General features: G+C 44.8%; 1 protein-coding gene across 4 annotated transcripts in view; it reads left to right on the top strand.

The window, feature by feature from the left end:
• The window catches only part of RUSC2 (RUN and SH3 domain containing 2), a 54,603-nt gene that overhangs the window by 25,675 nt on the left and 9,344 nt on the right, over window positions 1–19,584 (top strand). For 3 of the 4 annotated variants that reach the window (XM_045562874.1, XM_045562875.1, XM_045562876.1), the window contains exon 2: window positions 15,691–17,787. In XM_045562874.1, coding sequence (XP_045418830.1) covers window positions 15,759–17,787 — 2,029 coding nt within the window. In that variant the 5' untranslated portion in view covers window positions 15,691–15,758. Of the gene's footprint in view, window positions 1–8,820; window positions 9,283–15,690; window positions 17,788–19,584 lie in introns of those variants that run through there. The other variant, XM_045562877.1, reaches the window with a different exon arrangement.

Genomic DNA, 19,584 nt, shown 5'->3' with positions numbered 1-19,584 from the left:
AGCAGACAAGTAAACTAATACAGTACTTATTTGGTGATAGTGATTTTCACTGAGTGGCATGGACACACTGAAAAAAATCTGACCCTAAATGTGCATAGGCTTGCAGATGAAGGAATTGTGAGTCCCTCAAATTGGTAAATTTGAGAACACACATAATTTTATACATGGCTAGAGGTTAGGGGAGAGCACAAGAAGTTTGAAAGGTAGGTAGGATCTAGACCATAAAAGGCTTTGTATGTCTCAGAAATTTGTACTTTTATCCTAAAGATGATGGGGAGCTACAAAAGAATTTTACAGGACAGTAAGAATATCAGATTAATGTTTAGAAAGACTGTGCAGTCCTAGGACAAATTTAGGGAGTAATATGGGATAATGTTCAGGGCTAATTGGTAACAGGGAGTGAGGGAGGAAGAATTTGGAATGACTTCCAGGTCCCTTTTTTGGGTAACTGGCGGATGGTGAGGATTACAGGAGGAGGATCAAGATTGTACTTGTACCCCAGAAATTTATGTAAATAACAAAATAGAAACCAAAAGAGTTTACATATACAGGGAAAAAAAGAGTCTGTGGCATTTTCCTGGTTCTTGGGTAATTTTGATTTGTATCCTGGACATTTTGAATATGATTTTGTGAGACTTTGGGTCCTGTTAAATATTAGTTCAGTTTAAAAAAAAAAAAGATTGGGATGGTGACAGAGATGGGCAGGATGATTAGTTCTCCTTGGGCCTTACTGATTTGAGATATCAATGGGACATTCAAATGGACATGCCAGCAAGCAGTTAAAATGTCTTTCTTTTTAGGATTTATCCCTTATCTCTGTCTCTTTATGGGAACATCAGCTTTCTTGTTAGTTTAATGGCCGGGTCTCTAACAATTTCTAATTCAGTATGTGTCTCTTTACGTTGAGCCTTCTCCCTGTCCTTGACTCTTTAGCCCTCCTAAGTTATGAGACCAGTCTCCAACAGTAGGACTATACAGTCTTAATCATATATAACTCTTAAAAGAAACCTAGAATTTTCTAAAAAGTAATAACAGTGCTTTACATTTCTATAAAATGTTCAATTTGCAAAGCACTTTTGTACACTGTTTTGAGTAGGCCACCGTTCAGATCTACAGCAGGAGGTGTATGTCTCCCTGTGGCCTCTATATCCTTTTTTTTAAACCCCATAAAATAGCCTGGTCCAGGCACAGAAACACTCAGTAACCTGTGTTTATATTCATACCTATTTTATTTTCACCACCCTTCAATCTCTATTGCTTAGCAAGGTGGTGGTCTAAGCAATCACTGGGTTCTGGAGAATGCTGGGATTGAGGTGGCTTGATTGATGCTGGATATGGGAGAAAGGTACCCATATCTAGTCTTTTCGGATTTACCCAAGTTACTGTCCCATTCTGGTCAGAGCTCTGTACCCTCATTTGTAGGGCTTTGGGGTATTAACCAACATCTTATCACTTGATAATAGTAAGTATTATACTTATTGAGTGTTTATTATATGTCAGATACAATTTTAAGTGCTTTTAATTTATTTAATGTAGTAGGTATTCTTTTTATCACCATTCTACAGAAAACGGGGGCAGGGAAAGGCCAGATAACTGGCCTAGGATCACACAACACACCAACAGATATGACATCATCTTATAACTGTTAAATTCATTACATTCAAATTTTTCTGATATATACTTGTTACTGATTTTTTTATACTAATTGAGATGTTATACTTCCTGAATCTATGGATTCATGTTTTCTATCACTTCTAGAATATTATCTGCCATTATCTCTTCAAATATTACCTTTCCTTGATTCTCTACCAAGAATTCTGATTAGAAGTATGTTAAACTTTCTCATTCCATCTTATCTCTTAACTTCTCTTTCGTTTTTGGTCTCCGTGTCTTTTTGTGCCGTGTTTTATGTAATTTATTCAGTTCTATCTTCCTCACTAATTCTCACTTCAACTTTGTCTAATCTGTTATCAAAATTATCCATTGAATTTTTATTTCAATGATTATGTTTCTAGTTTCTAAAAGTTCCATTTGGTTCTTTTTCAGATCTGCCTGGTCATTTCTAATAATTTCTTGCTACTTGTTTATTTTTGAGATTTTATCCTTTATCTAAAACATTTCACACATAGGTGATTTATATCCTGTATCTGAACATTTTCAATATGTGAAGTTCTTGCAGTCCATATCTATTATTTATTGTTTTCTCTGTTATTCACTCATGATGTCTTGCCTTCATGTGTATTTGTGATTATTAATTGCAAACTAACTTTTCCTTACTCTTTGATTTTGAGAATCCTGTTGATTTAAGTTAGGAGATATTTTCTTCCAGATAAGATTTTTATCTGCTTCTGCCAAAGTTGTGGGACACCACCTGCCTTGGATCATGCAAGCTTCCTTTGAAGGTCCCTGCTTAATGCAGGAATCCTGTCTGCTCAATCATGTTCCATACTCATGAATGAAAATGGAGACTAATGGAAGGTTAAGAGTTTAAGATCTTGGCATTAAAGATTTATTTACTAAGCACTTTACTAAGGCTCACTTTTTAGTAGTTTTCTTCCTTCTTTCCTCCTCTTCATCAGGTATGCTATTCTCAGGCTAGCTAACCTTCTGAAAGCTGGTTGGGCTCCAGTTAGCCTGCTGTGCTTGCTATTCAGTAGCTTTATCAAAGGAACATCTCTGGTGCTCTATTATGTGCCAACACCCTGTGCTCAGAATTGCCTATCAAGGTATAAGACACAGCCCCATTCTCCAAAAGTGTACTATCATCAAGAGATGAATAATAAAATAAAATGGCCAAGGCTAGGTATCAAATGGGGTACACATTACAATTGGTAATGAAGTTCAAAAGGATTTCCACAATAAAGAAAAGCTTCCAGACATGGTAGAATTTGAACTAGATCCTTTATTTTTAAAAAAGGCAGGGGAAAGGAAATTGAGGGAACATTCCAGATATCTTCGCAGTGGTGTGAGACAAAAGCCAGAATTTGCAATAGATTTTGCATGCAATGAAAATGAGGTTGGATCGATAGAAAGGAACTTTGAACACCACATTAAAGAATTTTAAATTATCCCGTAGACAGGAGGGAGCTACTGTAGGCTTTTTAGTAGTAGAGTAACATGTTGGGGAGATTAATCTTGTTTTAATGTATAAGATAACTGGGAGCAGAGAGACAGAATGAAAGCAAGAAAACTAGTTAGAAGACTGTATTATAATTCAGAGGAAAGGTAATGCAGGCCTGAATTAGGATGATAGGAGTAGGGGTAGGAATTAGAGAGGCAATGTAGCAAGTGGTTAAGAACACTGACTTTGGAATCAGATCAGTATCTGAACCCCAGCTCAGGCACTTACTTGACTGGGTTACATTGGGAAGATTAGTTAATATCCCTGAGACTCAGATTTCTCATCCATAAAGTGAGGATGATATTACCTAGCTTAGAGAGTGCTTATGTGGATTAAATGAGTTAATATAAATGCTTAGAATAATAGTTGAAATATAGTAAAAACATAATTATTTATTATTAGATCAATGCCTAAAACATTGTAAGGAAGACTCAGCATGACTTGGTGATTGTCTGAATGTAAAGACAATCCAGATGACTTACATTTTCAAGCTTGTGTTACTGAAAGTCCAAAGAAAGCTGATTTGAAATAAAAAAAAATCTATTTGGCTTTAGATGTGTTGAATTTTAGGTAATAGTAAGAAGTATCTAATAGGCTATTGGAGATTTGATTCTGGAAGTTCAGGAAGAATATAAAATTTGGAAATCAACAGCAAAGATAATGGAAAGGGCTAAACACTACTTAGGTTGAAAAGACTTCAAATTGTCAACCATTCAAATCTGAATCTTGCCATAAATCTACAGTTAAATATGGGCCAGGTATTGTTTTATTAAACAATGAAGAAAGAATGATCTAAGAAATAGAACTAGGGAAAGGGGGATTTGAATAGGAGAAGATGACTAATAGTGTCAGACAATTCAAATATTGTAAGTTAGAAAATTATAACTGTTTCCCACAGTTCAAATGTTACAAGGGAGATTTCTCTAGTGGTAAGAAATGGTGAAGGAGAAGGTAGAGAGACAGTTAACGTAGTCCATTGTTCTAAGAATTTTGGTGTTGAAAAGGCAGAAGAAAGAGAGGATTGTCTGAGACCCTTGGGTTGACTTGCCAGTGATATCTTTTGCTTTCTGGTATACCTGAAGTTTCACCCCATCACCCCATCCCCAGGTACAGGGCTTTCAAAGTCTTCTGCCTCTGTGGAACTGAGCAAGACCACTCAAGCTGCTGTGGTTACTGTTTTTAACAGCTTTATTGAAATATAATTGACATACCATATGTTTCACCATTTAAAATATACAATTCAATTGTTTTTAGTATATTCACAGAATTGTGCCACTATAACCATAATCTAATTTTAGAACATTTTTAGCATCCCCACAAGAAACCCCATAACCATTAATACTCATTCCCCATTTCTCCCTCCCTCCAGCTTCTGACAGCCACTGAATTACTTTTTGTCTCTATAGATTTGCCTTGTCTGGACATTTCATATAAATGGAATAAAACAATATGTGACTCTTTGGCTTCTTTCACTTAGCATAATGTTTTCAAGGTTCATCCAGGTTGCAGCATTTATCAGCATTTCATTCCTTTTTATTGCTGAATAATATTTCGCTGTATGTACCACATTTTATTTCTCCCTCATCTGTTGATGAACATTATGGTTGTGTCCTACCTTTTGACTATTATGAATACTACTGCTGATAATATTCATAGACAAGCTTTTGTGTGGATGTGTTTTCATTCCTCTTGGGGATATACCTAGCAGCAGAATTGCTTGGTCATGTGTAAGTCTTTATTTAACATTTTGAGGAACTGCCAGACTGTTTTCTAAAGTAGTTGCACCATTTTACAATGCCCTCAGCACTGTTAAGGGTTCCAACCTGTCCACATCATTGTCAACGTTTGTTATTGTCTGTCTTTTTTTATTTTAGCCATTCTAGAAGGGTCAAGTGGTATCTCATTTTAGTTTTGTTTCCTACTTCCTTAATGATTAATGATGTTGAGCATCTTTTTATGTGCTTATCAACCATTTGTTTGTCTTCTTTGGGGAAATGTCTATTCAAATGCTCTGCCTATTTTTAATTAGATTATTTGTCTTTTGATTTCTTAGTAGTAAGAGCTTTTTTTATATATTCTGGATAGAAGTACCTTATCAGATACATGATTTATAAATTTTCTCCCATTCTGTGGCTTGTCTTTCACTATCTTGATTGAATTTTCTGAAGCATGGAAGTTTTAAGTTTTTATGAAGTCTGGTTTGTTTTTTATTTTGTCACTTGTATTTTTGTTATCCTGTCTAAGAATGTATTACCTAACCCAATGTCGTGAAGAATTACTCCTTTTTTGTCTAAGCTTCTTTTTAATAGATGCTTTTTTCACACGAAAAACAGGAGTCTTTTCTTCCAAGCCTTTTGAGTCAAGTCTGCCCACTACCTACTCACATTTACACTCAAAGAACAACTCTTTTTAGGTTACTCTTGTTCAACAAGACTTTGACTAAACGCCTTCTGTATGCCAAGCACTGTGCTTGATTTTATGGGAGACACAAAATAAAAATGATATTGTTTTATGTACTGGGTATCTGGGATACAAAGATGAATATAATTTGGACTTTGCACTCTAGAAGAGACATTAGGCAGATACGCAAAAAAGAACAATAACCATGTGAGTGACGCATGATTTACTTAATCAAAACTTTGCATGGACTAATGGTAGTTTCTAATTAAGTTTGCATCCGTATGCAATGAAATGAGAAAAATAATGACAGTCTGCTTTCTCTTATGAAATGATGATTGTAGTTGGTATAGTTTTTTTGTTTTGTTTTTCTTAATGATGCTACTTGGCAGTATGAGCAGTTGGCAATTCTATTGGTTTTTTTGTTTTGTTTTGTTTTGTTTTGTTTTGAGACAGAGTCTCGCTCATTTCCCCTGGCTAGAGTGCCGTGGCATCAGCCTAGCTCACAGCAACCTCAAACTCCTGGGCTCAAGCAATCCTTCTGCCTCAGCCTCCCGAATAGCTGGGACTACAGGCTTGCGCCACCCTGCCCGGCTAATTTTTTCTATATATTTTTAGTTGTCCATATAATTTCTTTCTATTTTTAGTAGAGACAGGGTCTCGCTCTTGCTCAAGCTGGTCTCAAACTCCTGAGCTCAAGCGATCTGCCCACGTTGGCCTCCCAGAGTGCTAGGATTTCAGGCGTGAGCCACCGCGCCCCGCCCAATTCCCCAGTTTTTTGTGGGAGTTTTTTTCTTGTCTGTAAAATTAAAGAGCTGCAACCACTGATTCAGAGAACAGAGAGCTTATTTCTGGCTCTGGGGAGATGGGAGAAGACTTGATGGAGGAGTTGCTCTGGGTCTTGTAGATTTGAATAATTTTGAGTATGGCCAATTGTAACAGGCAGGAGAATCTGAATGAACAAAGGCAGCAGAGGGGAAATGAGCTTATGAAACAGGTTTGAAGGACTACCTGATGGGATGTGGAAAGTAAGACTGGGTGGAGAGGGATTAGACAGCCAAGTTGGAGGACCTTGAAAGCCCAAGTTCAACTTGATTCTCTGGGTCATGAGAAACCATTAAAAGGGACAGGAGGAATGACACGTTGAAGAAAGATGGAGCTTTAGGGACATAAATCTGGGAATACTGGAAGGTAAATTGGAGGTGAGGAGACACTAATTAGGAGGCAGTTGAGGTTTATAAGTGACAGTATTTATATTTTGTTTCTGGCTGAGAAATAATTTGATCTTTCATAAAAAAGTCCTGTAGATCTTTGGCAGTAGTGGTTGGGAAGTAAGTAACAATGCGGTCTGTGATGTGGTGAGTTAAGCCAAGCACTGAAAGTATGAGAGCTGCCAGCTTCCATAGACAACTGGAAACATTTCTTAAGCACTAGCTGTCCAGCACAATGCATGGCTCAACCTTACAGAAATTTCAGGGACAAAGAAGCTGGGTCCAAAGCTCTCAAAATAAGAAGCTTGAACTCCAAGCACTTGGTCATTGAGATTAACTCTGAGGCCAGGCGTGGTGGCTCACACCTGTAATCCTAGCACTCTGGGAGGCCGAGGCAGGAGGATTGCTTGAGCTCAGGAGTTCAAGACCAGCCTGAGCAAGAGCGAGACCCCCTCTCTAAATAAAAGGAAGAAAAAAGAAAAATTAACTCTGCCCTAACCTATAGCTGCTCATCCAGCCCTCTTTGTGGTCTGTATCAGCTAGGGGAGAGGGAAGTATAGTGACACCATTTCTGCTCCTTTCAACCTCCTTGAGAGGACTGCCAGTGATTGGCTGGTTTTATGAACGTCAGCTTCCCTCCCTCCTTCCCTTCCTCATCATTTCCTGCTTTGTAGGTTCCAGGGGCCACGGCTCCTCAAGTAAGTCAAGGTTGGAGATGGGTCTTTGTTCTCTCTACAGTTCAGCTCAGCTGAGCACGGTGTCAGTGGACACATGGGTCTCACAGGGAATAGAAGAAGCAAGAAAGGGAAAGAAAACTACATCTTTTCCCAGTCCTGAGAGGTAGCTGCTGTGGTCCTGGCCAGTGGTTTCTCCAAAGCGTCTTTCTAGCAACCCAAAGTCCAAGGGCTTGGCTGTGGAGTCCAGATAGTAGTGAGCCTGAGGAGGAGCCCTAGGCAGGGCCAGTGCTTGGGGACCAAGACCAGCTTGAGACCATCTCTATGATCAAGGGTAGCAGCAGGGAGCAGTGGCATGAAGCGGACAGAGTGCTGCTGGTTACTGTACAGCGGGCTCTGGCCATGGCGTCTTCCCTGCTACTCACCCCACAGAACTGGCCTAGAACCTGAGGAGGGTGGAGCCAAGAAGGGGCGGAGGACTCTGTAGGTCTAAGGCAGAACCGAGACTTTTCTCTGGCCTAGAGAGACCACTCCCTATCCACAGCCTTCCTTTCCCCACTAAAGGGATTCTGCCGTGCTACACAAACCCAGCTGGACCCAACTCAGCATTCACCAAAAATTGATGTACGTGAGGGAGGCCAATTTTGCTTCTGCCACAGCTAGGAGACCCTCTGAAGATCCAGGGAACTGAATTGGACCCTGTATTAAGAGTTAGGAAGGGGTCCTGCAGCCACCATGGTCTAAGACTCACTACCACCCAGTGTCCAGAAGCCTGCTGACAGCTCAGTCTCTTTTCTTTTTGAGACAGGGTCTCTCTCACTCTCTTGCCCAGGCTGAAGTGCAGTGGCCCATTTGCAGCTCTTTGCAGCCTTGAACTCCTGGGCTCAAGCGATCCTCCCGCCTCAGCTTCCTTAGTATCTAGGACTACAGGACATGCGCTACCACGCCCAGCTTTCATATTTTTTTAGAGATGGCATCTTGCTGTGTTGCCCAGGCTGGTTTCAAACTCCCGGCCTCACGCGATCCTCCCACCTCAGCCTCCCAAAGTGCTGTACTATAGGCACGAGCCACTGTACCCAGCCCAGTCTCTCTGAGACAGACCCCATTTCCCTGAGGACCCCCATCCCAGGAAGCCTAGTGCTAAGACCAGCTGGGCACCCACAAGGACTGAGCTTGGCTTTCCTGCTGGCAGAATGATGACTGGTCCTGCAGCCTCCCTTGGGGCTTTGGGAGTCCCCTCCCAGGCTGACTGCTCCACCTCGGCTAGTCTGGATTCCTAGTGAGAGGAAAAAGCTGGAAAACAAGGAGTCATTCACAGGAGGTGAAAAGAGGGGGAGAGGTTTCTGGCTAAGATCTAAAAGGAGGGGCCTAAGGAAGGAAGGAAGGAAGGGAGGAAGCTCTGAAGCTCTGCCCAGACATCTTCCCTGAGACTCCTAAGGACCAGGGAGGAGCCAGGCGCAGCTCTCCTTATTTTTCCTTTGCTATCTTGAGAATTCTCCCATCTCCAGCACTTACTGCCCTCTGTGGCTGACTCCTGTCTCCGCCCTCCCCCTTCCCCAGGCTAACGGGCCCACGGGGACTGACAGGGAGGGAGGCTGGGTGGCTGTACTGTGGGCATGCCTGCTCCTTCCCTTCCCCCTTCCCTGAGCAGCAACGTCACCACAGCACCAGCAGCCGCGGCAGCAGCAAGGAGACTAGGGCTGGGATTGCGCAGCCTCCCTGCATTAGCAACGATGCCATTGTATTAGCAGAAATCAGACCTTAGGAAATCGGCCCAGTTCCAGTGGAACAGTGCCTCAGCTGGAACTGTCAAGGTAGAGCTTGGTCGGAGTGCAAAAGGAACAGAAGCCTCCGGTCCAGCTCCAGGCTCCTTACAGAGGTATGGCTGGCGGGCTGGGGGAGGGCAGGGCAGAGACACTAGGATCACCGATCAGCACGTTTGGGCCCTGGCTTCTGAGGGTTGGCTTTGTCTTTCCAAAAGGGAGAGGGGGGCGGGGGTTGGGGTGGGGGGACAGAGCACCGCGTGAGCTCCGAGCATTAGACAAGCTCATCCATGCATACATTGGGGCTGTGGTGCAGCGATGGGGAAAAGCCCAGGCTTGGGCTAATGCCATTTATGCTATTTTGTCAAGAAGCAGAAGATCCTGTCCTTCCTTTCTGGGCATTTCTAATGAAGATGCTATAGTATGGGGGAGTTAAGATCTAAAAACAAAGGCTTAATAGGAGGAAACACCCTAAAGCTACTGTAAATTTATGATGGAGACTATGCAGGGATCCACACAGCTTTCAGGAGGGGCTGGGAAGCCTTCCCTCCCACACACACATCTATACATGCACACAGACACACACCGTGTCCTCTGGTGCTACGGGGGCCACTAGGCTCCAGGTAAGGATGGAGGAAGAAAGAATTGTTGACCAAGATGCCCCACAATACATGGGGAGAGGGGCACAGCCATGACAATGCCTGGGGCACCTGACTTGTTACCATCAGCCTTGTATACAGACCGAGATTCCTAGCAGGCAGAAACAAGCATAAGCTAAGGCTCCCAAATTGACCCTCCTGCTCTCTTCCCTCAGTCCTGCCCAAGAGAGGACCCAGTCAGGAAAAGTTATCAATGCTACGGAGGCTCCTCATCAGGGTCTCAGGTCAAGGTCAGATTGCTAGAGAGCAGCAGCGAGTACCATTGTCTTCCCCGTCTTTCTTCAGAGGCCAAAAAAGAGGGAAGGGATTCTGTGACTGGCAGAAAGACAATGAGGACCAAAGACAGGGAACCCTTTCTTCTGGAGTTTTCCTACCCAGATAATTTCCCTATTGCTGAGCAGGTAGAAAGAGCTGCTTAAATTCCCATTTCCCTTGACCACCTTGGTGGAGGATTCAGAAAGATAGGATAATAGGAGACAGTAGTTCCACCTTGTGCAAATACGTGGTTGAGGAATACACTGGATAGTTATGGGAGTGTGATAGTTCCCAGGAAGTGTCTAGGAATGTGAACCACAGAGCAGGGGGAAGGAGGTTTGGGGACCATGACTGGGGCAAGGAGATGAGGGCTGGGAACTGGGCAGGGGGTGGGGTTGACAAGTGTTATCAGAGCATAGGGACGGTAATATGAAAGGGACCCTTAAGTTCAGAGAATGGAGAGGCAAGTAGATATAACCCATGTAAGTGGAGGCTACAGTGTGGGCCCACCCAGGAAAGGCAGGAAGCAGCTGCTCTGGGAGCCGGGTAAGTGCAAGGACTATAAGAATATACGAAGAGGGTGTGGCCCTGATCATTTTCTTTGGGAGGCAGTTGTAGTGGAAATAATTACGAATTGGGCAGACCTAGGTTTGAATCCCATCTCAGCTGTGTCAGTGTGCGCAAACTACTTACATGCTCTAAGCTTTGGTTTTCTCATCTGTAAAATGGGGATGATTATGCCTACTGGAGAGTGTTACAGTGGAAGTAGAAATATATATAAATTACCTGTCATATAAGTACTTAATAAATGATCACTAATAAATAGTATTGTGACAGGCCAAGAGACACTCATTTGAGACAAGGGCCAGGAAGAGGGCTGTCAAGAAGGCTTTTCCCGATTCTGGAGAGCTAGACCGTGTAACCTTGCGTTGGCTAAGCCACCGCTCCACTGTCCACCTGACAGCCACACCTAGGGGGCTCATCTTCTGCAGGAGCTTTCTTCCACCTTCTTCTCACTCTGGATCCTCTATTTCTTCTCCACCCTCGTCTTCCATGTTTTTCCATCTAATGAGGGTACAAAAAGAATCTGAAATGAGCTCTTCCAGCTCAGTGTTTTCTCTACAACTTTATTAGAGCTTATGAGCCACAGTATTAAACTTGTCTTGATATAGAACAAGTCACTCCCTGGGAAGAAGCCTGAGATATGCGTTCAGTAGGTGTGCTCTGTGGTGTTTGAAATCAAGTCATATGTACAATTTACTCTCATTACATTCTTGGTAAAGAAAAAAGGTCAAAAGTTAGGATTCCTGAGTCCCATCTTAATTCTGATGTTTATTCCCTGAGTGATTTGGGGCAAGCCATTTTATTTTTCTGGGTGTCAATTTCCTTATTTTTTAAAATGAAGATGGCTTTGCCTCCTTTGGTAAGTTGATAGAAGAATGAGTGAGATATGACATGTAGAAAAAGTGGTTTGTAAAAAATGTGAAGGGGGTGAAAAGTTTCATGAGATGCCTGCAGAACTTAGTTGGCTTAATCGGGATTGTCTGTGGAGGAACTATTGGCAGGCATTTCCCTGAGTCGTGTGGAGATCAAGAAGGAATAAGACCTTCTCTGAAATACAAAAGTATCAAACAAACAAACAAAAAAAAGTATCAAACAAAATGAAATCAATCCGTGAAAGAACTTGACAAAGTAGGATTCAACAACCTAAATGTAAAAGCTGAAACGCTATAACTTTTAGAAGAAAACATAGGAAAATTTCTTTATGATCTTGGGATAAGTAAAGATTTCTTAGGATACAGAAAACTTTAACCATAAAAGAAAAAAACCTGATAAACTGGACTTCATAAATTAAAAACTTCTATTAACCAAGAAACACTATTAAGAAAACAAGCCACAGGCTGAAAGAAAATACTCACAAGACCTATATCTGACAGAAGACTTGCATCCAGAATAAATTTTTAAAAAACCTACAACTCAATAATAAAAAGACAAACAATGCAATTTTTTTAGATGGGTAAAATGATCAACAAATGACTGAGCACCTACCACGTTCCAAGCACTGTGTAATAAGTTGTAGAGACACAGAGTTGACTACATCACAGTCTCTGACCTCAAGGAACTGTGGGAGACAGATGTGTAAACATAACATATTGCAGCTGTCAGCGGCCTCCAGCCAAGGGCTCCACCATCACCCATCACACTCAGTCATTCTTCACCCTGGTGTAGAGGATCAGCTTTCTAGATTGTAGAGTATGTCCTACATCACTGTGCTTTTCCATATGAATGCATGTATGTGCCAGTAATGGTTTTGTGGGCCAGAATCATAAATTCTTTTTTTTTTTTTTTGAGACAGAGTCTCACTCTATTGCCTAGGCCAGAGTGCCGTGGCATCAGCCTAGCTCACAGCAACCTCAGACTCCTGATCTCAAGCGATCCTCCTGCCTCAGCCTCCCAAGTAGCTGGGACTACAGGCATGTGCCACCATGCCCAGTTAATTTTTTTCTATATATTTTTAGTTGTCTGGCTAATTTCTTTCTATTTTTTTTAGTAGAGACGGGGTCTTGCTCTTGCTCAGGCTGGTTTCGAACTCCTGAGCTCAAATAATCCATCCGCCTCAGCCTCCAAGAGTGCTAGGATTACAGGTGTGAGCCACCATGTCTGGCCTGGACATGCTGTTTATAATCTGCTATTTTCCGAGTATTCCCAACTTTTCCGCTTTCTGTTATCCTCCATTCTTTATTCCCCTGCCCCCCAGCCCTTGGCAAATACTAATCTACTTTCTGTTTCTATGGAGCTGCCTGTTCTGGACATTTCGTATAAATGGGCTCCTACAGCATCATACAGAGAAGCCTTTTGTGACTGGCTTCTTTCATTTAGTGTAATCTTTTTAAGGTTCATTCATGTTGTAGCGTGTACCAGTACTTCATTCCTTCTATTGTCAGATATTCTGTTGCATGTATATCCCACATTTTGTTTATCGGTTCATCACTTGAAGGACATTTGGTTTTTTCCCACTTTTCTGGCTACCGTGAATAATGCTGCTATGGACATGTTTTCATTTTTCTCGGGTTTATACCCAGGAGTACAATTGCTGGGTCATATGTTAGCCCCATGTTTAACATTTTTGAGGAACTATCAGACTGTTTTCCAAAGTGGCTGCACCATTTTACAATGCACTCAGCAGTGTTTGAGGGTTCCAATTTCTCTACATCATCATCAACACTTGTCATTGTCTGTATTTCTTATTTTAGCCATCCTAGTGGGAGCGAAGTGGTATCTCCTTGTGGTTTTTATTTCTCTAATGACTAATGATGTTGAACATATTTTCACGTGCTGGTTAGCCATTTGTATGTCTGCTTTGGAGAAAGGCCTATTCAGGTTCTTTGCCCAGTTTCTTACTGGGTTACATGCCTTTTGTTGTTGTTGTTGTTGTTGTTGAACAGGGTCTTGTTCTGTTACCCAGGCTAGAGTACAGTGGCATCATCATAGCTCACTGCAACCACAAATTCCTGGGCTCAAGTGATCCTCTGCTTCAGCTTCCCAAATAGGTGGGACTATAGGCATGCGCTACCACGCCCAGTTAATTTTTTTATTTTTTGTAGAGATGGGGACTCGCTATGTTGCCCAGGCTGGTGGTCTCAAACTCCTGGCCTCAAACAATCCTCCTGCCTCAGCCTCCCAAAGTGCTGGGAGCATAGGCATGAGCCACCACATCTGGCCTATATGCCTTTTTTATCGTTGAGTTGTAACAGTTCTTTATATGTTCTGGTTAGAAGTCTCGTATCAGATATATGATTTGCAAATATTTTCTCCCATTCTGTGGATTGTCCTTTTACTTTCTTAGTGGTATCCTTTGAAGCACAATGGTTTTAAATTCGTATGGAGTCCAATTTATCTGTTTTCTTTTGTCACTTGTGCTTTTGGTGTCATATCTAAGAAACCATTGGCTAATCCGAGATAACAAAGATTTACTCCATGTTTTTTTCTATAACCCTTACCCTTGTTAGGTCAGTTTAGCCTCTCTTAGTGCCTCTGTTTCTACATCTCCAACCCATTACCCAGCTCAATGCACAGACGCTTGGAAGTTCTACAAAGAAACCTTGTCTCAGAAAGGGGAAGAGGAAGAAAAATTGTAAATACTTACTTCTTAGTTTTAATATAATTTAATTTAACACAAATAGTTTTAATACCTTGTCTCTCATGTTTATTAGCCAGTTGACTTTTTCTATGTATTGCTTGTTCATGTCCTTGAGCATATGTGACTTGCTCACTCTTGACTGCACTCCACAGCTGTGACCCTGTGGTCTAAATGAGTTACATTTTAAGAAATGGTTGGTGGCAAGGGCTCGCTAAATGATGAATAAGAGAAAGGCAATGGGGGATTTAGACTCAGGGTAGATGAAAGGAAAATGATAGGAAGAAAAAGGGAAGGAAGAGAAATGAATGAATTAGGAGAAATTAAATGTGGGAAGTCCGAGGGAATGAAGACTGCTGGGACCTAACCTGGAAGCACAGGAGACTAGAACTTGAGGAGGCCACCCTGCCGCAGTGCGGCCAAGAGACCAGAGAAGCTCAGGATGGGCTCCGTGTCCTTGGGTCCAGGAGACATTGAACGAGAGAGAAGTTTACTTTAGCTTATCACAGGTCAAAGTGGGAAGAGAAGACTTTATAGGGGATGCCAGTAGTGAAGGTTCTAGGCTAAAACTGGGCAGAATTTGGGCACTTTAGGAGGTCTGTACCCTAGGCTAGACAAACCTTAAGAATGTTGTATCCCTGTGACGTTTGCCAGGCCTTATGTGGTGATGAGTTAGAGTGATACAAAGTAGATAAAAGACCCCCACCCCCTTTGAGGAGGAAGAGGTTGACAGCAGCCACACTTGCAGTCAGCCTGTGCCCAACTCCGTCTCTGCATTCAAGAAGCTCCAGGACGGTAGTGAGGATGGTAAGAATACTCAGCCCACAGTCATCAGAGAGGGACAAGTATTCTGGGGCTCATAGGAGGAGAAAGGGGGTCAGAGGTAGCAGTCACTTGGTCAGATGATATATTTAAAAATATGTTTCTTGTAAAATTAGAGCTTATTGCTATGAGTACATGATATATTATTCATGATTTTCCCCTCGTCTGTAAACTTCTGTGCGATAGCTGTGCTAAGTCATGTCTGTATCCCCTCAGTGCCTTGTATGCTTTTAGATGTCCTGATTGTTTGTTCTTAGTTACGTCACTATTCATACTTTTCTTGTGCTCAGAACTAGTCATTGTGCACTGCTAAGCATGGGGTCCTTGAAAGAGAAGGGGAAAGTGCTGTCCCTGAGACTCCCAGACCTTCATATGTGGCATTAAAAGGGGCTTGGCCTTTTCTAGACTTTTATCACAGTTGGATACCAGGTGACCTTAAAACGAAGGGGGACCTCAGGAGCTGGACCTATCAACACAGAAAGTGTGGTGGGGTCCCCACCCGAGTATCAGGCTACGTGATCAGAGCTCCACCTCGACGGAGGCTTTTCTCCTCTTGGGCTCTTCTCAATCTGAAAATTATGTGGGGAAGGCCATGTCCCTGACTTCCAGGGAGGTGACATTAGGTTCCCTTTCTTTCCTTCTCTCTCCAGGTGCCAAGCTCTCCTGATGAAATGTGTTCTGCCCCACTGGGCTCTGGGGGCAGTGTCTGGTGCTGTTGATGCCCTTGTTCGAACTTTCCAGAATGGATAGTCCCCCAAAGTTGGCTGGAGAGACCCTCATCGTCCATCACATCCCCCTGGTGCACTGTCAAGTTCCAGACAGGCAGTGCTGTGGAGGGGCAAGTGGAAGCAGTGGGAGCACAAGACCCAACCCCTTCTGCCCACCCGAGCTGGGCATCACCCAGCCTGATCCGGACCTGGGACACGCTGACTCCCTGCTGTACAACAGCCTGCACTCCGCTCCGGGGGCGTCAGCGCGGCCTGCAGACAGCGCCAGGGGCAGGGATCGGGATGGAAGAGGCCCTGGGGCCCCCAAACGACACAATCCCTTCTTGCTGCAGGAAGGTGTGGGTGAGCCTGGACTTGGTGACCTGTACAATGACAGCATTGGTGACAGTGCCACCCAGCAGTCCTTCCACCTGCATGGCACTGGCCAGCCCACCTTCCATCTATCCTCTTTTCAGCTGCCACCATCTGGCCCCCGAGTGGGCAGGCCATGGGGGGCAACACACAGTCGGGCTGGAGTGGTAGTGGGGCAGGAACAGGAGCCAGTGACGACCTTGGACACCCAGCAGTGCAGCACCAGCCGCTGCTGCCGGCCAGAGCTGGAAGCAGAGACCATGGAGCTGGATGAGTGTGGGGGACCTGGAGGGAGTGGCAGTGGGGGTGGAGCCAGTGATACCTCTGGCTTCTCCTTTGACCAGGAATGGAAGCTCAGTTCAGATGAATCCCCAAGGAACCCCGGCTGCTCGGGCCTAGGAGCCCAGCACTGCCGCTGCAGTAGCACCTCCAGCCAGTCGGAGGCGGCTGACCAGTCCATGGGCTACGTGAGTGACTCCTCCTGCAACAGCTCAGACGGTGTGCTGGTCACCTTCAGCACCCTCTACAACAAGATGCATGGCAACTCCCGTGCCAATCTCAACTCCGTCCCACAGTCCTGCAGCGACTCTTCCTTCTGCAGCCATTCGGACCCAGGCGCCTTTTACCTGGACCTGCAACCCTCCCCTGCTGAGTCTAAGATGTCCTGTGAGTCCCACCACCCTGAAAGTGGAGGAAGGGAAGGGGGCTATGGTTGTCCTCATGCCTCATCTCCTGAGCTTGATGCCAACTGCAACTCCTACCGCCCTCACTGTGAGCCCTGCCCGGCTGTGGCTGACCTCACAGCCTGCTTCCAGAGCCAGGCCCGTCTTGTTGTAGCCACACAAAATTACTATAAACTTGTCACCTGTGACCTGTCCTCCCAATCATCCCCAAGCCCCGCTGGCTCTTCCATCACCAGCTGCTCTGAGGAACACACCAAGATAAGTCCCCCACCAGGCCCTGGCCCAGACCCAGGCCCCGGCCAGCCTTCTGAGTATTACCTATTCCAGAAGCCAGAAGTCCAGCCAGAGGAACAAGAGGCAGTGGGTTCCTCAGCAGAAGCTGCAGCTGCCATGGGCCCCCCTGTGCTCGAGGGGCAAGTGTACACCAATACTTCACCCCCCAACCTCAGCACGGGACGTCAGCGCTCTCGCAGCTATGACCGCAGCCTCGATCGCAGCCCTCCTGTCCGCCTGGGCTCTCTGGAACGCATGTTGAGTTGCCCAGTACGCTTGAGTGAGGGCCCTGCAGCCCTGGCTGGGCCTGGCTCCCCACCCAGGAGGGTCACCTCCTTTGCTGAGCTGGCCAAGGGCCGGAAGAAAGCTGCGGGCTCTGGCTCCCCACCCCTTCGAGTGAGCGTTGGGGACTCCTCCCAGGAGTTCACACCCATCCAAGAAGCCCAGCAAGATAGGGGGTGCCCAGCGGATGAAGGCACTCGATGTAGCCATAGCCTCCCACCCATGCCCTTGGGGCCAGGCATGGACCTACTTGGCCCAGAGCCCTGGTCTACCCCAGGCTGTCAGGGTCCCCAGTCCAGTGAGGTGCCTCCTGCTGGCCTCAGAGCTGCTGGGCAAGGCCCCCTGGCCCAGCTGTTGGATCCAGGGCCTGCTGTCCCAGGGAGCCCAGCCAACAGCCATACCCAGAGGGATGCAAGAGCTAGAGCTGACGGTAAGGAACCTGGAGGTTGGCGAACACCAGAATACGTGCATGACCTCCTCGGCGATAGGTCCCAGCCATCCATCCACCACGAGAGGTCCTCAGCCTAGTCTGTTCTCTCTACAGCAGGGCATATCCCACAGTTATAGTGGGGGCAGGGGCGGGGGGAAGATAGAGGATTCAAAAATACACTGAGGAGATAAAATCAACAGGACTTAGAGGCTGACATACTGGGAAATGAAGTAGTCAGAAGACTGACTGGAACGATGATGATACCACGGATAGGGACTGCAAACACAGAAGTAGATTAACCGGAAGAGGGACAAGGCATGAGTTCAGTTTGGGACATTTAGGAATTTGTAATGCTTAAGGGACAACCAAGGGATATGTCCAACAGGAAAACCACACTGGGTGTCAGTGAAATTTATTCTTTGATCGGTGATTGTAGCCACTCTCCAAAGAGTCTGAGACCTGACCCTTGACCTTTAAGTTCCAAGTGGCGTCCGTGGGCCAGCTCTTTCCCTATTTATTTCATTACATTTTAAGTAAGTATTTTATACTAGGCCCCATGTTAAGGTGGTACTGGTGACAGAGAGATGAGAAAGGCAATGTCTGCTCTCAAGGAATTCCAGCTGAGGATGGAAACAGAAAAGGAAATGGCTAATGAAAGTGCAGAACCAGCAGGTACACTATTGGCCGGTGAGAGGGGTATCTGAATCAGACTGCAGTATCAGGCAGGACTGCTAGGACAGTGCACATTTAAGCCCAGTCTAGAAAGATGATCAGGATTAGGCTTTGTGAAGACTTGTAAGAAGAATGTTAAGGCTCATAGAATAGTCTGTACAAGACCACAAAGACACTAAATAGCTTGCTGCTTTCCAGGAACTGCAAATAATTTGGTATAACCATAGTGGGATGGGGTGGAACCACTGAAGAATTTTAGTTGGAGAAGTCGTATTTGGCATTTGTTTGTTTTGGTTTGGGTTGGGTTCTTGTTTGCTTAGTAGCATGTTTTGATTTGCAGGTGGAAGGTGGACTGGAAGGTGTCTCCCTAAAAGGCAGGAGAGAGCACCGTGTAGACTGGAAAGTGGTTGGAACAAAAGTGGTAGCTGAAGCTGTGTGAGTGGATGAGAGCATCCAGGGAGAATGTGTGGAGTTGTGAGGAGAACAGGGGAATACGGGGACTTAAGGGGTGAGCAGAGCAACCCTCAGAAGAAACTGAGGAGAATTAGCCAGAAAAACAGAAGAAAAACCAGGAGAGAGTGAAGTCACAGGAACCAAAGGAGGAAAAAATTTCAAAAAAAGAATTAGGTAGAACCAATTGCCTTCTAAAGAGAAATCACCTGAGATAAGGCTGTCTCTCCTGAAACCAGCTCTGGAGGGCAGAGAGGACTGAAGCCAGGTGTCAGGGGGTTGGAGGAAAGGGGAGGGAGCAGGGCGCAGTGCCACAGCTGTGCCGTGGCCTGGGGCAGGAGCTGTTGGTTCACACAGAGAGGGGCTGCCCTGGGGGCAGGGCTGGGAGGGCGGTCTCTAGGGAAGAGGCCTTTGGAGCCCACTGCCTTAGCCTGCGGTGTCTGGGGGGGGGGGGGGTGTGGTGGGATGCTGTGGCTGGCATTCGGAGCCCAAGAAGAATCCTGGTCAGAGCTGGGAGGAGAGGCTTTGGAAGTGTTCCTATCAGACTTTGAATAGCAAGATGCTGCTCTGCTCTGTAAGTCTCCAGTCTTCTCTTGATTCTGTACAGCTTTTTTAAATCAAAATATAAATGACATTTCATCGAATTTAAGAATGACAAAAGAGGAGACAGGTTGA

This window comes from Lemur catta, chromosome 10 (genome assembly GCF_020740605.2).
Source record: "Lemur catta isolate mLemCat1 chromosome 10, mLemCat1.pri, whole genome shotgun sequence".
Lineage (NCBI taxonomy): Eukaryota > Metazoa > Chordata > Mammalia > Primates > Lemuridae > Lemur > Lemur catta.
Note: the sequence above shows the minus strand (reverse complement) of the source record. Positions and strands in the feature narration are given on the sequence as shown.